The 14,050-nt window shown below is 44.8% G+C and overlaps 1 protein-coding gene across 1 annotated transcript in view; it reads right to left on the bottom strand.

Moving 5' to 3' along the window:
* Positions 1-10,058, bottom strand: part of LENG8 (leukocyte receptor cluster member 8) — a 34,431-nt gene extending 24,373 nt beyond the window's left edge. The window contains exons 1-3 of the mRNA XM_068241214.1: positions 9,794-10,058; positions 1,619-1,690; positions 342-501 (exon numbers count right to left, since the gene is read on the bottom strand). Of these exons, the coding sequence (XP_068097315.1) occupies positions 342-501; positions 1,619-1,656 (198 nt within the window). The 5' untranslated portion in view covers positions 1,657-1,690; positions 9,794-10,058. The remainder of the gene's footprint in view (positions 1-341; positions 502-1,618; positions 1,691-9,793) is intronic.
* Between the last annotated feature and the right edge of the window lie 3,992 nt (positions 10,059-14,050).

The raw sequence follows: 14,050 nt of genomic DNA, 5'->3' as shown, positions 1-14,050 counted from the left end.
GTGGAAACAGGCCCTTAGTGAAGAACGTTTTATCAGAGCCAGTATTGTGAATACCGTAACTGCATGCAGAATTTCAATAGGTAATCAATGCAGCACATCTTCAGTAGAGATGGTCAATGAGACACTGATAATTCCTTTTTGCATGCAAATGAAAAGGGAATTGTATTCATCCTGGAGCTGGCCCCATCAAATGTACCCCTTGCTAATCTGGATTAGCCTAATTCCAAGATGCATATAACTTGTTTGCATCTCAGGCCATCTCTTGTCTCCAGTATAACTAACTTGTTATACGTTCCCTTTTAAATGGTTCACAATTGTCTATTGACATGTCAGATGGTTACCTGAGCATTGGCTTGGCCCTCATTCGAACCTTTATTAGCTGCAGCAGCATTACTGGCTTTGCTGATGCTAGCTAAAGCTTGTCGCGCCTTCTCCCACTCTGGATTCTCGTGCATTGGCGATTCCAGAGGGCTGTCTCTGCTGGGACCATACTGTTGTGCCCTGTTTTGAAAATTAAATAGTATTAAAATGGGTGACAGCAAACACATGACTATAACCCCACCTTAGATCGCTCTCAGCTGAGGTGGCTGTTTGAGGCCACAGAGAACCTAGCTTGTGGACGTTAGCCCCCGACCCTCCCCGATTTGTTGGTGAGAGATCTGGCCCCGACCCTCCCCGATTTGTTGGTGAGAGATCTGGCCCCGACCCTCCCCGATTTGTTGGTGAGAGATCTGGCCCCGACCCTCCCCGATTTGTTGGTGAGAGATCTGGCCCCGACCCCTCCCCGATTTGTTGGTGAGAGATCTGGCCCCGACCCTCCCCGATTTGTTGGTGAGAGATCTGGCCCCGACCCTCCCCGATTTGTTGGTGAGAGATCTGGCCCCGACCCTCCCCGATTTGTTGGTGAGAGATCTGGCCCCGACCCTCCCCGATTTGTTGGTGAGAGATCTGGCCCCGACCCTCCCCGATTTGTTGGTGAGAGATCTGGCCCCGACCCTCCCCGATTTGTTGGTGAGAGATCTGGCCCCGACCCTCCCCGATTTGTTGGTGAGATCTGGCCTGCCAGATAGCCTTGGCCAAGTGCAGCACAACACTGTTGGTCTCCCTCTTTATGCCCCTACAACGTTTACCAGTGTAAACTATTGGTCTGTAGTAAAAACCTATTGAAAGAACTAAACTACCAGAGGTGTCCGTGACAAACAGACTGCAACAGACATGATAATCCATAGATCCATGAATAGCTGCATAACATAAAAGGAGGGACTTCAAACATCTATAGGGTGAGACTTCTGTATGCACGAGCTAGCCCTACTGATAACAGGATAGTCCAACATGGGCAGAACACTTCCCAAATGAAAATTAATAGGGAAGTAGAAACCTATGCACGACCTTGCCCAAATCAATTTGAATCACATTACAACTTAATCCAATCATGAATCAAACCACTGCCATTGCTGGTTTTGTACCATATCAGACAACTACCGTTCGGATATGACCCAGGTGAGAGTTGCAGAATACATTCCGGCAATGTCTGTTGGAACGCCCCTGCATCCAGTTTGGTACTTCAGGAGTATCCTAGTAAATAAACTACAATGAGAGAACTAAATTAAATACATACCAGTCAGTATCCATCTGGTCACTGAGATTAGTAGCCATTTCTAGAGTTATAGGAGCAATGCTTGAAGGTGTCCTGGAAAGATATAAAAGTGAAAATAATCTGAAAACATGCCACCTTATATTAAATTTAAAGGTAACGTCAGTTTTTTTTTTAAACCACATCTACTTGCCTGGGGCTTCCTCCGCAGCTTATGTGTCCCAGGCCACCTGGCTGGGAGCGGGGCTGAGGACACAAGCTGCCAAGGGCTAGAGGAAGCCCTTGTCGGGAAAAAAAAAAAAAAAAAAAAAAAAAAAAAAAAATAGAGGGAACAAAAATCCTGATGTTTCATTTAACCACTTTACCCCCGCCCGTACGGATTTCTCCGTCCCTTTTTCCATCCTTTAACCCCCAGGGACGGAGAAATCCGTACTTTGCGCACTGCCGCCGCTGCCCGCTCGTAAACACGCCGCCCGCCGCTAGTAAACACGCCGCCGCCCGCTCGCCCAGAGATCAACGAACGGGAAAATCCATTCCCGTTCGTTGATCTAAGCCCCGCAATGATCCGCTGCCGCTCGGCTGAGCAGTGCAATCATTGTGAGCAATAACAAACTCCCAGCCTCTTTCTACTTCCTGCAAGCGTATGAAACAAAAGGTTACTGTTGCCATCTTGTGGCCAAATAGTAAAACTACACCCTAAGCATTTTTTACACACAAATAAACTAGTTTTACACAAAAAATTAACTCCTTACCTCCCACACTCCCCAATTTTTTTTTTTTGTAAAAAAGAAAAAAAAAAAATTACAATTTAAAAAAAATACATAAATAGTTACCTTAGGGACTGAACTTTTTAAATATTTATGTCAAGAGGGTATAACACTGTTACTTTATAAACTATGGGCTTGTAATTAGGGATGGACGCAAAACTGAAAAAAATGCACCTTTATTTCCAATTAAAATATTGGCGGCAAACATTGTGATAGGGACATAATTTAAACGGTTTTATAACCGGGATAAATAGGCATATACATTTAATGGTTTTAATTACAGTAGCATGCATTATTTAAAAACTAAAGGCCGAAAACTGAAAAATAATAAATTTTTTCCCACATTTTTTCCTATTTTCCCATTAAAACACATTTAGAATAAAATTATTCTTGGCATAATGTCCCACCTAAAGAAAGCTTAATTGGTGGCGAAAAAAACAAGATATAGTTCATTTCATTGCGATAAGTAATAATAAAATTAGACGAATGAATGGAAGGAGCGCTGAAAGGTGAAAATTGCTCTGGTGGTAAGGGGGTAAAACCCCTCAGTTGGGAAGTGGTTAAAGGAAAGGTTCAAGCAAAATAAAAAAATTAGTTTCACTTACCTGGGGCTTCTACCAGCCCCATGCAGCCATCCTGTGCCCTCGTAGTCACTCACTAAATATTTACGCATTGAACCGGTAATGCATAAAAATGTATGTGTTAATGTTCCTGCACTAGCGGGAATGCGTAAAAATGTACGCAATGCGGCCCGCAAGCTGCCAGCGGGGGACTGGAGCAGCAGTGAGTGACTACGAGGGCACAGGATGGCTGCATGAGGCTGGTAGAAGCCCCAGGTAAGTGAAACATTTTTTTATTTTGCTTGGACATTCCCTTTAAGGAAACGGCTAAGTGCATCATCAAGATAAAAAGTCTCACATAGAATCCATACATACATGTGGATGTTCTCACTGGGGCAAACTAAGGGGGAAGGGGATTTATGCTTCAATTGGGTCTTTATGTAGTGCAGGACATACAGTTTCCCCACATCCCCTGAATGACTGAAAATGACAAAGTGTACTTACTCAATGGCTTCTATACTGTACATAGATCTAAAGACAAATCCACTGGCAAGACAGTATCCTTTCTCTACCATGTGCTAGTGGGTTCTACAGAAAGCATTTATGCCAAAGTCAGGTAGCAGCTTCATTCAGAGGCCAAACTAATGCTGCTTTAGAAGGGGTAGAACTTATGCTGGGAATACACGTTTCGTTTTTGCCTTCGTTTTAGCCTTCGATTCGTTCGGTAAACGAATCGAGTGCTGAAAACGTATGTGAAAATAGTCATAATCTCATTATAGTTTCGATTAATAGACCCCAAAAACGAACGACTAGTGATCGAACATGTTTGATATTATCTCTTTAGCCATCTAATCGAGTCATTCGTAGGCTTGATGGCTGTTCAGATCGATTATATATTCGTTTATGCCGTCGATTCGTTAGTCCGTCCCTGTACTATTTTGCATAAATGTGGGCGTTTGTAGGCCGGCAATCCGATCCTGTGAAAGCCCAGCTCGAGGACGAAGGCGGAGAGGCGGCAAAATGGCGTCTGAGGAGGGGGACATGGAGCATCCGTTGCCATCCGTGCAGCACACACCAGATATGGTCTCTGTTGCACCCGCTGGAGACCCTGCCAGCGCACCTGGCCTCTGTGTATATGCTATTCGCTCCTCCTAAAAGCCGCCCCTATCGCTATCGAAAACGAAGGTATAAACGAAAGGAAAAAAGGGATTTTTGTTTCGTTTCTTTGCAGCCTTCGATCATTGGAAAAACGAAACCATCAGAATCGGAAAAAAAAAACGAAACCGTGGGTGGTGATTTTAACCGTACGATCGATTATTTCGGGATCGAAAAGGACAAAAGGCACAATCGAAACGAAGGTTTAAACGAAGGCAAAAACGAATCGTGTATTCCCAGCATTACTGGTCTCACTAGACACAGCCTTACTGATATCCCCTGCTGGCTATTTACTAAAATAAAAGCCTGTGAAGCTCAAACGATCAGACAGGGGAGCTGGAGGGGTTTGGTCATCTAGACCTATCCCATGTGTGACTGATTTTCCTTTGCATTGTAGCAGGGATAAAAAGAAGCGCACATGCCTACATTCAGAGATGTGAACCAGAATAGGACCAGCTAAGGTTCCCGTCATCCTTTTAATAGCAGGCTGCCATCAATCAGAGTGCTGAAAATTAAGCAGCCTGTATTTCCCCATATTTTGGGGGCCTCAGACCCACTAAAGCAACAGAAACTTTATTAATAGAAATGATGTGGGGGTCACCTAACAGTCCTAGTTCAAGAACGATACCACAGCGGACAAATAATCATTTTTTCAGACTAGGGCCCGTTCACACTGCACGCATTTCCATATGCGTTTTGGAAACGCGTGCGGGGGGGCCGACACGCAGGACATCAGACATTGCATAGAGTGCAATGTCTGATGTTCACACAGCATGCGTTCCGGACCTGTGCGGTCCGGGAATGCATGCTGCACGCAGATTTTACAAAAACGCGCGGCTGTCCCATTCACTTTTCAGTGATGGGATCAGCCACGCAACGCATACGAACGCGGATGGCGTGCGTTCGTACACGTTGCGGTCCGCATGCGTTGCGGTCCGCACTTTGTAGTCTGAACGGACAAAGAATTCATCTGCAGGTTGAGGTACTACACAAACTGACTATGTAAACAAGAAACTAACTATGAGCTGTAATTTAATATGTTGAAGTATTTAGTGTACAAGAGCTACAGTATTTATTGGTTCTGTACGTCTCCCCTAGGTAACTTAAGAGCCCTGCGACTGACAAAATCAGTAACTAAATATTAACAAGGAAAAAAGGTCACTTGGAAAGGAACAGCATAACGTCAAATTTCACAACAGCTGAAACATGTCTGAATGCAATCAATACTATCCCTCTCAAGCACCAATGAAAACAAGCAATGTTCAATTTTTATTTTTTGAGTTGATATAATGGACAATTACCAGTACTCAAAATATGAATGCTGCTGCTACCCTTGTACCTCTGCATGCAGAAGCTTTGTAAATGTCAGTGTATGCATATCTTTAGTCACATATTCAAAGCACATTCTACCATTTTGTCCCAGCTAGTGACTGCTGAGGGAGAGAAGATACCACAGAAGGCATTCAATTGGCAAGAAAGTAATAGATTTTTTTGAATGGAGCCCAAACTGCAAATGATCGTCAACAAATAATGCACCATCACCTTTCAAACATCATAAGAAGTCATAAGAGATTTATCACTTGACCTGCCACCCTACTAGCTTTGTGAAACTAGACATATGGTTTGATTACAGCGGTTGAAAGCAATATGTCACATGAGGGACTGCTGAACTCCCAATTGGAGGTAGTCTAGTTGAGGTGACCCACAGCCGCTTCCTGATAGCAGCCAGAAATTTGTGCGCAATAGTGCACCTAAAAGAGAACCCAAGGCAGCATTTTCAAATTTTAATAGGACACAAGAGGCATATCCTGTCCGCAATGACATGCCTCTGTGTCCTTGTGCTGCTGCAGCCCCCAGCCAATCCCCCCCACAAGCAAAATACCACCAGGCTAGCAGCAATCTGCTTATCGATAGTCTGCTATTTACCTGCAGCTCCCTCGCCGTACTTCCTGGGTCACAGCTTAGCTTCCGGTTGGAGGAAGCTAGCGGAGGCGGGGAGCATTTGAAAATGCCGCCTCTGGTTCTCTGTAAAGTGAATGGGAACCCGTTTTTTGTTTTTTTTTAAAGTCAGATACTCACCTAAGGAGAGGGAGGCTCTGGGTCCCATAGAGCATCCCCTCTCCTCTCCCCGCTGTTTTCTTGGCTCCCCCGTAGCGGTATTCGACCGTTTCGGTCAAATACCGATGTCTCCCGGGCGAAGGGAGGCTTCGGAAATGCTTCGGGAGCCCGAGTGCTCCCGAAGACGGGCCGATCGACACTGCGCACGCCCTCTATGGCGCACTCGCACAGTACGGAGCCGCCTGTCTTCGGGAGGACTCAGCTCCCAAAGACTTCCGAAGTCCCTTCGGCGGGGGATGAGAACGGGGGAGCCAGCGCAGCACGGAGGGCACCGGGAGAGGAGAGGGAAGGCTCATTAGGACCGAGCCTTCCCTCTCCTTAGGTGAGTATCTGACTTGTTTAGTTAGAGCGGGATTCCCATTAGCTTTAAAGTGTAACTGTCGGTCATAAAATAAAAAATCAATTCTTTATTTTTATCTGGTAAACAAGTAATAAGGATGCTAACCAGTCAATCCAAATGTCAAAATCTCTATTACTTTTCTTGTTTATAAATGAGTATTCCCCAGTTTACTCTTATTTGGTACGTTGCCGCACAAAGGAAGTTGCAGGGCATGCTGGGTTGTCCTTTTTTGCTTCTGTACATTAGTTAAGTCTGTGAGGGGAAATAAAGAAGCAAAAAAAGACGACCCAGCATTCCCTGCAACTTCCTCTGTGCGGCAATGTACCAAATAAGAGTCAGGTAAACTGGGTAATGATCATTTATAAACGAGAAAAGTAAGAGAGATTTTAACTTTTTGGATTACCTGGTTAGCATCCGTATTACTTGTTTACCAGATAAAAATAAAGAATTGATTTTATGCCCTTCAGTTACTTTAAAGGGATACCTAAGCCAGCGATTTAAAAAAAAAACAAAAAAACAGTTTTATTCCCCTGGGACTTCTTATGAGCCCCCTGCAGCCGTCCTCGCATTCAGGCTCCCTGCACACTGCAAATCCGTTTTCCGATTCCGTTTCCGATTTTCCCTAAATACATTCAACAGAAAAACGGATCAAAAAACGCAGCATGCAGTAAAGATTAAAAATCTGAATCGGATTCGGATGTAAAAACAGATTAAAAAGTGGAATCGGAAATGTATGCAGTGTGCAAGAGGCCTCACTCACGGATCCTCCGGTCCCGCGTCGCCAGCTAGTTTCGTTTCGCCGGCAGGCCTGGCCACGCATAGCCTTCTTTGCATTCCTGTCCGCAGTAGCATCCTGTGCAGAACGCTGTTGCGGATGGGAACACGAAGGAGACTCGTGTCCAAAACTAGCTGGCAGCGGGGACAGGAGGATCCGTGAGTGACTGCGAGGGCACAGGACGGCTGCAGGGGGCTGGTAAAAAGTCCCAGGTGAGTAAAACATCTTTTATCCCTGGCTTAAGTTCCTCTTTAAACACTTGGGCTTCTGGGACAGCGATCGCTTCTGCTACCGCCTCCGCAACTTCACTAAGGGCTTGTTCACACTAAGGGCGTCTTTTTTTATTTAAAGTGCGGCCGATTTTCAAAATCGCCCTAAACGTGTTTGTGCAATGATTCCCTAGAGTGTTCACATATTAGCGGTTCGATTCTGATCCGCTCACCAAAGTGCTGCCTGTACCATTGTTGGGGTGATTTGCCTCAACGGAAAGAAATAGGGAAATCGCAAAACACTTGAAAAGTTCTTTGTATAGCGATTTCCCCATGCTTTTAAGAATAAATATGTTGTATTTATTCCTTTCCGGGTCAAAAGTTCACATCCTGACAGGAAGTGAAACAAATCGCTCTACAAAAGATTTAGAAAAGCACTTTACAAAAAAAAAAAAAAATTCGCACTGTGCAGGCAAGTGCCGCAACACGTGAAAAATTGCACACAAAATCGCAAAATGCTGGCGTCAGCCATTGCGATTTTAGATATGAACAAGACCTTAAAGCTGTATTAAACGCTAATAAAAATGTGTTTTCCTACTTTTTATACCCCATACAGTTATTTTTGCTTTTGTGCATAAGCATTATTCATTTATAAATTACAAGTTCTCAAAGTACAGTTTTATTTGCTCTGAAAGCTGCCATTGCATTTTGTGACAATATGTCTGCTCCCATGAAAGCAGGAAGTAGAAACATTGGTGGTTTATTTTAAGACTTTTATCAGCTGTAACAAAGAAATGTTTTTCTTTAAAGTGTACCCGAGCCTAAGCTCGGGTACAAAATCAGATACCTAAAGAGAGGGAAGCCTCAGGATCCTATTGAGGCTTCCCTCGGTCGTCTGCTAACCCCTATCTCTGAGCAATGCAAAGCACTGTCGTTAATCCTATTGGGGCCACGCGGCCTCTGCTTGTCTCCCGCTGGCCTCCAAGGTTTCTCCACTGCATACACGCACCCCACATGGTTTTCTAGTAAGGGCGTGCGTGTCATCATACACACGCCCTTACCGGGAAACCACGTGAAGCGCACGTGTATGCAGTGGAGGAATCTCGGGAGCCAGCGAGGGACGAGTGGAAGCTGCAGACAGATAATGTATACAGTTTACGGGGGCACAGCATCAGGAGATTAATTGCATTCGTCAGGAAAATGCACGCCATTCTCACAACGCACCAATAGCTCCCAACAGTCCCTCTTTCTGAGGGACAGTCCCTCTTTTGGGGCCTCGTCCATCTTTCTATGTAAATATATATATTACTCTACTAGAAAAGGTGTTTGATTGAAACTTTATTCCCATCTTTTAAATTGATATATTACTAATTTTAAAATGTTAATATGAAGGAAAATGAACCAGGATAGAAAGTATCAGTGTGAGTTGAATTATAAAACAACATCATTTTCTTAAAGGGAAGGTTCAGGGACGATAAAAAATAAATAAATCTGCATCCACTTACCTGGGGATTCTTCCAGCCCGTGCCCTTGGCCCTGCAGGCTCCCAGTGGTCTCCGGTGGTGCACCCGACCTGGCCAGGCCGGCGGCCAGGCCTCTTCTGCGCTCCAATCTGCGTCTCACTGGTGCACACTGACATCATCTGACATCCTCCGGGCTGTACTGCGCAGGCTCAGAACTACTGATCCTGCGCAGTACAGCCCGGAGGATGCCTGATGACGTCAGCACGCACCAGTGAGACGCAGATTGGAGCGCAGAAGAAGCCCGACCTGGCCGCCAGCCTGGCCAGGTCGGGCACGCCACCGGAGACCACCGGGAGCCTGCAGAGCGGCGCCGAGGGAACCTCCTGCCTGCCACGGGCTGTAGGAAGCCCCAGGTATGTGGATTTATTTATTTTTTTGATCGTCCCTGAACCTTCCCTTTAAGAAATCTTTATAGTATGTGTGACTAGAGGTGTGACAGGGGCGTGGCTTAAATGTCCCTCTTTCTCATGTCAAAAAGTTGGGAGGTATGCACAACCGATCCAGCAACATCTTGCAGCATGCACACAAATCGAGAATGCGGCCAATTTACATCCCAAAACTGCTCACATTATTGGTCAGACATGCACTTGGCAACACCGATTTTCATCCAATTTGATTACAATATTTGAATTGGATGGTCAATCGGCCACCAAGTCACCTGATGTATGGCCACCTTTACGCTATACAGCACCACAGAATATGTTGGGAGTTTTATAAATTATAATAATAACAATGGGAAGAGCTGATATTACCTGAGGCCTCAGACAAGTCACGCAGGGAATGCAGCCCCTCCTGCGGATCCCGGGCTCTCTCTATGGCTGCCCCCCGCCCTGCAGTACGCCGTATGGAAACCTGCAGTCACTCCCGCACCGCCTTCACCTCCTCACAATCGCCGTCTGCTTCCGACCCAAAGCGCTATAGCCTTCCCTTCGAGATGGCTCCACAGACACAAAATGTCGGCAGCCACACCAACAGCCGTTACGTATATTTTCCCCTTCCCTTCCGTCTTGGTTCAGGCGTCTGGGTACCACTAGCCAATTAGCAATCAGCTTCTTTAAACGCGGCTTCCTATTGGTTCCTCAGCAGCGTAGCCTTCTAATGAGCAGCTGTTCGCACCAATGAAGAGCTGGAAATGAGAGGGGCGTGACCAGGATGTTGCGTTTCATCTGCTAGTCGAAAGCGTCGCCTCAGTGAGAGCAGCCATTTCTTTGGTTTGGTTCCTTCTACAATTGCTGTTTTCACTATTCGGTTACATAGAGAAACATGAAAAATAGCCAGGTAATGCTAATGGGGCGGTGCCAGACAAGAGTAACACGCCTTCCTAAAAGAGCTTTGTGTTGTGTTTGTCTGAAGTCTAGCATAAGCATAAGGAGCTGTAAAAAGTCCAGTCACAGTCCAATCACTGCAAATTCCTGCTAGAACATTCTTACATTCATAAATCATCAACCAACAACAAATGTATCCCTTCATAAATAGATCTATTGAATATTTCGATTCTTCAGAAAGTGTCCATACACATATTGTTCATGTATTGTCTTTGTAGCTCCTAGAGAGACCTCTCCACTTCCTGTCTGCAGAGGAAATGATGAAAATGATTGCAAATGAAACAGGAAAGCAAGGAAAAACATTTTTCCTATCTAACAATTTTCTCAAAAGCTAAATACTTTCTGATTCCCCCCCCCCTTGTTCCCACTGGTCTCCTTAAAGGAAACATAAACTGAGAGGGCAATGCATGTTTCCTTTTAAACAATACCAGTTGCCTGACAGCCCTGCTGACCTCTTTGGCTGCAGTAGTGGCTGAATCAACAGACCTCAAACAAGCTCTCAGCTAATCCAGATGCTTGTGTGCTTTTGCGCTGTCAGTCAGAGTTACAGGAAACAGGCTCCTCTATAGTGCAGATGGTAGATACACGGTTCAGCTCCTTAGGTTTGGGTGATGCAGAATACTAGAGAAAAGAGGAGCGCTTCATAGTGTATTACCATAAAAGATGCTTTAATACGCAAGGAATAAAATTGTACTTACAAAATGTACAAGGAATCTACACATGTAAGCGGGCAGGTCATCCGCTATATCCCCTCCTGCGGACAGATCGTACGCTTCTGTGGCCAGCAGTGCGCGCTCCGATGTAACCGTTGCTCGTCTCGCTGGGGGGTGGGCGGAGCCTAGACCTGGCGTGCCTGTAGCGTCATTACGCGTTTTGGCGCTCTGCGCCTTCCTCAGATGACGTCACAGGCTCTGGCGCGTCCTATTTGTACACAGCCGTCGCTAAGGAAAGCTACGGGTACTGTGTAGGGTCATTTTATGTATATAGCAGCGGAATGCATAAATACAAAGTTAAGGGAGAATGGGCGGGGATGCAGCCGATTATAAGCTAGCCTTTTGCGCTCAATCTCTCCGCAGAAGTTTACATTTAACCATAAGCAAATCTTATTGACAGATAGTTATATAAATATGAGATTAATACCTGTTAGAAATTTTTAGACAATAAACATCAATACAAATATAGATACAAATATCCCTTAAAATTACTCATTTTAAATGAAATTTAAGCAATAAAATTGCTAGTAATCATTCTTTGAAGCAACACTGGCTGCAAAGGTAAACTCCTCCGCAGCCTGTAAAATTCCAATTGGATTGACCACAGAAGCTAAACCGTGGTCTTAACAACATGACATCTTTTTTACACACACTTTCAAATCTCTAGCATATAATTGTGAAAGCATTCTTAAAACTATAGGCTGATCTATTTAGAATTTTACTGAATGCTTAATCAACGAACTGTACACTATTTACAGAGGAATTAACATTATGTCTGGTGGGCGCCCCATCTCCACAGCGGTTTCTAGGCGGAGGCAGGAAATCAGTAGTATAGGATTATAGTGTATCTCAAATAAAGACTATAACATTATAGTTAGTATTATGATTCTAACGCATGCTCCTATTCTAAATAGATGAGTACTCACCGCCCCTTTCTATACAAACGGTATAGACGACTATAGCGAACTGGGGATCACTAAAATGAAAAAGTGGAAGAAAAATGTAAAGTTTGAAACTGGCAAAACAATACTAAATCATAAAAAGGTAGATACTTCCAAACCCTCATTATGACCATTTGGAAACAATGCATTCATCCTAAAGATCCAAAATGTTTCTCTTTCACATAATTTTTTATACCTTTCACCAGCTTGTAAGCTTTTTGGAATACATTCCAAACCTAAAATCTGCAGGGAATCTACACTGCCATCATGATGATCATTAAAGCGACGGGGAACACTGTGCTTATCACTCCTATTCTGGATATTACATTTGTGCTCCCCCAATCTCTGCCTGAGTGGACGTGTGGTCCTACCCACATACACTTTGGGACAGCTACAGGACAGAAGATACACCACACGATCACTTCCACAGTTGATGAATTCTTTAAAGAGAATCTGTATTGTTAAAATCGCACAAAAGTAAACATACCAGTGCGTTAGGGGACATCTCCTATTACCCTCTGTCACAATTTCGCCGCTCCTCGCCGCATTAAAAGTGGTTAAAAACAGTTTTTAAAAGTTTGTTTATAAACAAACAAAATGGCCACCAAAACAGGAAGTAGGTTGATGTACAGCATGTCCACACATAGAAAATACATCCATACACAAGCAGGCTGTATACACCCTTCCTTTTGAATCTCAAGAGATCATTTGTGTGTTTCTTTCCCCCTGCAGCTATCTTCCACTGAAGTGTCAGGCTGTTTCTTCCTGCAGAGTGCAGACAGCTCTGCCTGTATGTAATTCCTCAGTATGTGAAAGCCCAGCCAGCTCAGAGGAGGATTTATCCAGCTTGTAAAAGATAAGAGAGCAGAGAGAAGCTGCACTAATCTAAATAACACACAGCAGTGTGCAGAGAGGGGCCTGGAGGGGGGAGATGCATCACAGAACCACAACACTGAAGAACTTGGCAGCCTTCCAGACACAGGCTGACAAGTCTGACAAGAGAGAGATAAGTTGATTTATTACAGAGATGGTGATAGTAGAACGTGCTGCAGTAAGCCAGAACACATTAGAATAGCTTTTGGAACTTGTAGGATGATAAAAAACAGGATGCAATTTTTGTTACGGAGTCTCTTTAATTTCAAATGCTTGCTTGCTACCATCCACCACTTCCTTTGTCCTATGGCTAATAAACGAGCAGCAACCGCATCTTTTTACGTGGCACTTATAGTTCCCTCTAACCTAAGGGAACATGCCCAGAGGCTTGTTTTTAATATCCCTAATATTACTTGGGGCAATACGGTTTTTAACAGATTTAGCCTTTCTGAAGATTACTCCTGGTTCTTTGGGTATGATATTAGTCAGTAGTGGGTCCTGTTGCAGGATGGGCCAGTTTTGCATGATGATTTTTCTCATTCTATTTGAGCCATCAGTATAAGGGGTTATAAAGGACAGCTCAGGCTTAGCGCTTTCCCTGTGTCTTTGGCTTTCGTGAGATCCATGTTTAGATCTATACTCATTAAATACTGATTGTACATATTCCGTATTATACCCTTTTTCGTAAAACTTTTTGGTTAGTAGCTCTCCTTGTATATAATAATCAGAGTTCGTAGTACAGTTACGTCTTAATGTCACGGTCAGTTACCTGTCCAGAGGAGGCGGCCAGTACGCACGAATGCTGGCGGTCGTCCTGGTGGGTCTCGGTGGGGCAACCTGTCGGTGCTCACCAGTGTGCGTTGCATTGCGTGGCGTAAGAGTTGGCGTCAGGAGGCGCTGGCGTGAGCGTTGTGTGGCGTTGCGTACACAGGAGCGGCTGCTGTGTATGTTTATCTGGCGTTTTGCGCGCGTTTTAGCGTGCGCGCGTGCGTGCGTGTGCACGTGCACGCCTGCGCATGCGTGAGCAGCGTGGTGCGTTGTGCGCATGCGCGCACGGTGCGTCATGCTGTGCGCGCCAAAGAAGGCCTATTTAAACCTGGAGAGTGCATTGCTTCCTTGCTGTAGTATTACAGCTAGTGTTGTACTCCCGTGCCGTG

Source organism: Hyperolius riggenbachi, chromosome 6 (assembly GCF_040937935.1).
Source record: "Hyperolius riggenbachi isolate aHypRig1 chromosome 6, aHypRig1.pri, whole genome shotgun sequence".
Lineage (NCBI taxonomy): Eukaryota > Metazoa > Chordata > Amphibia > Anura > Hyperoliidae > Hyperolius > Hyperolius riggenbachi.
This window is presented reverse-complemented; position numbering and strand designations above follow the sequence as displayed.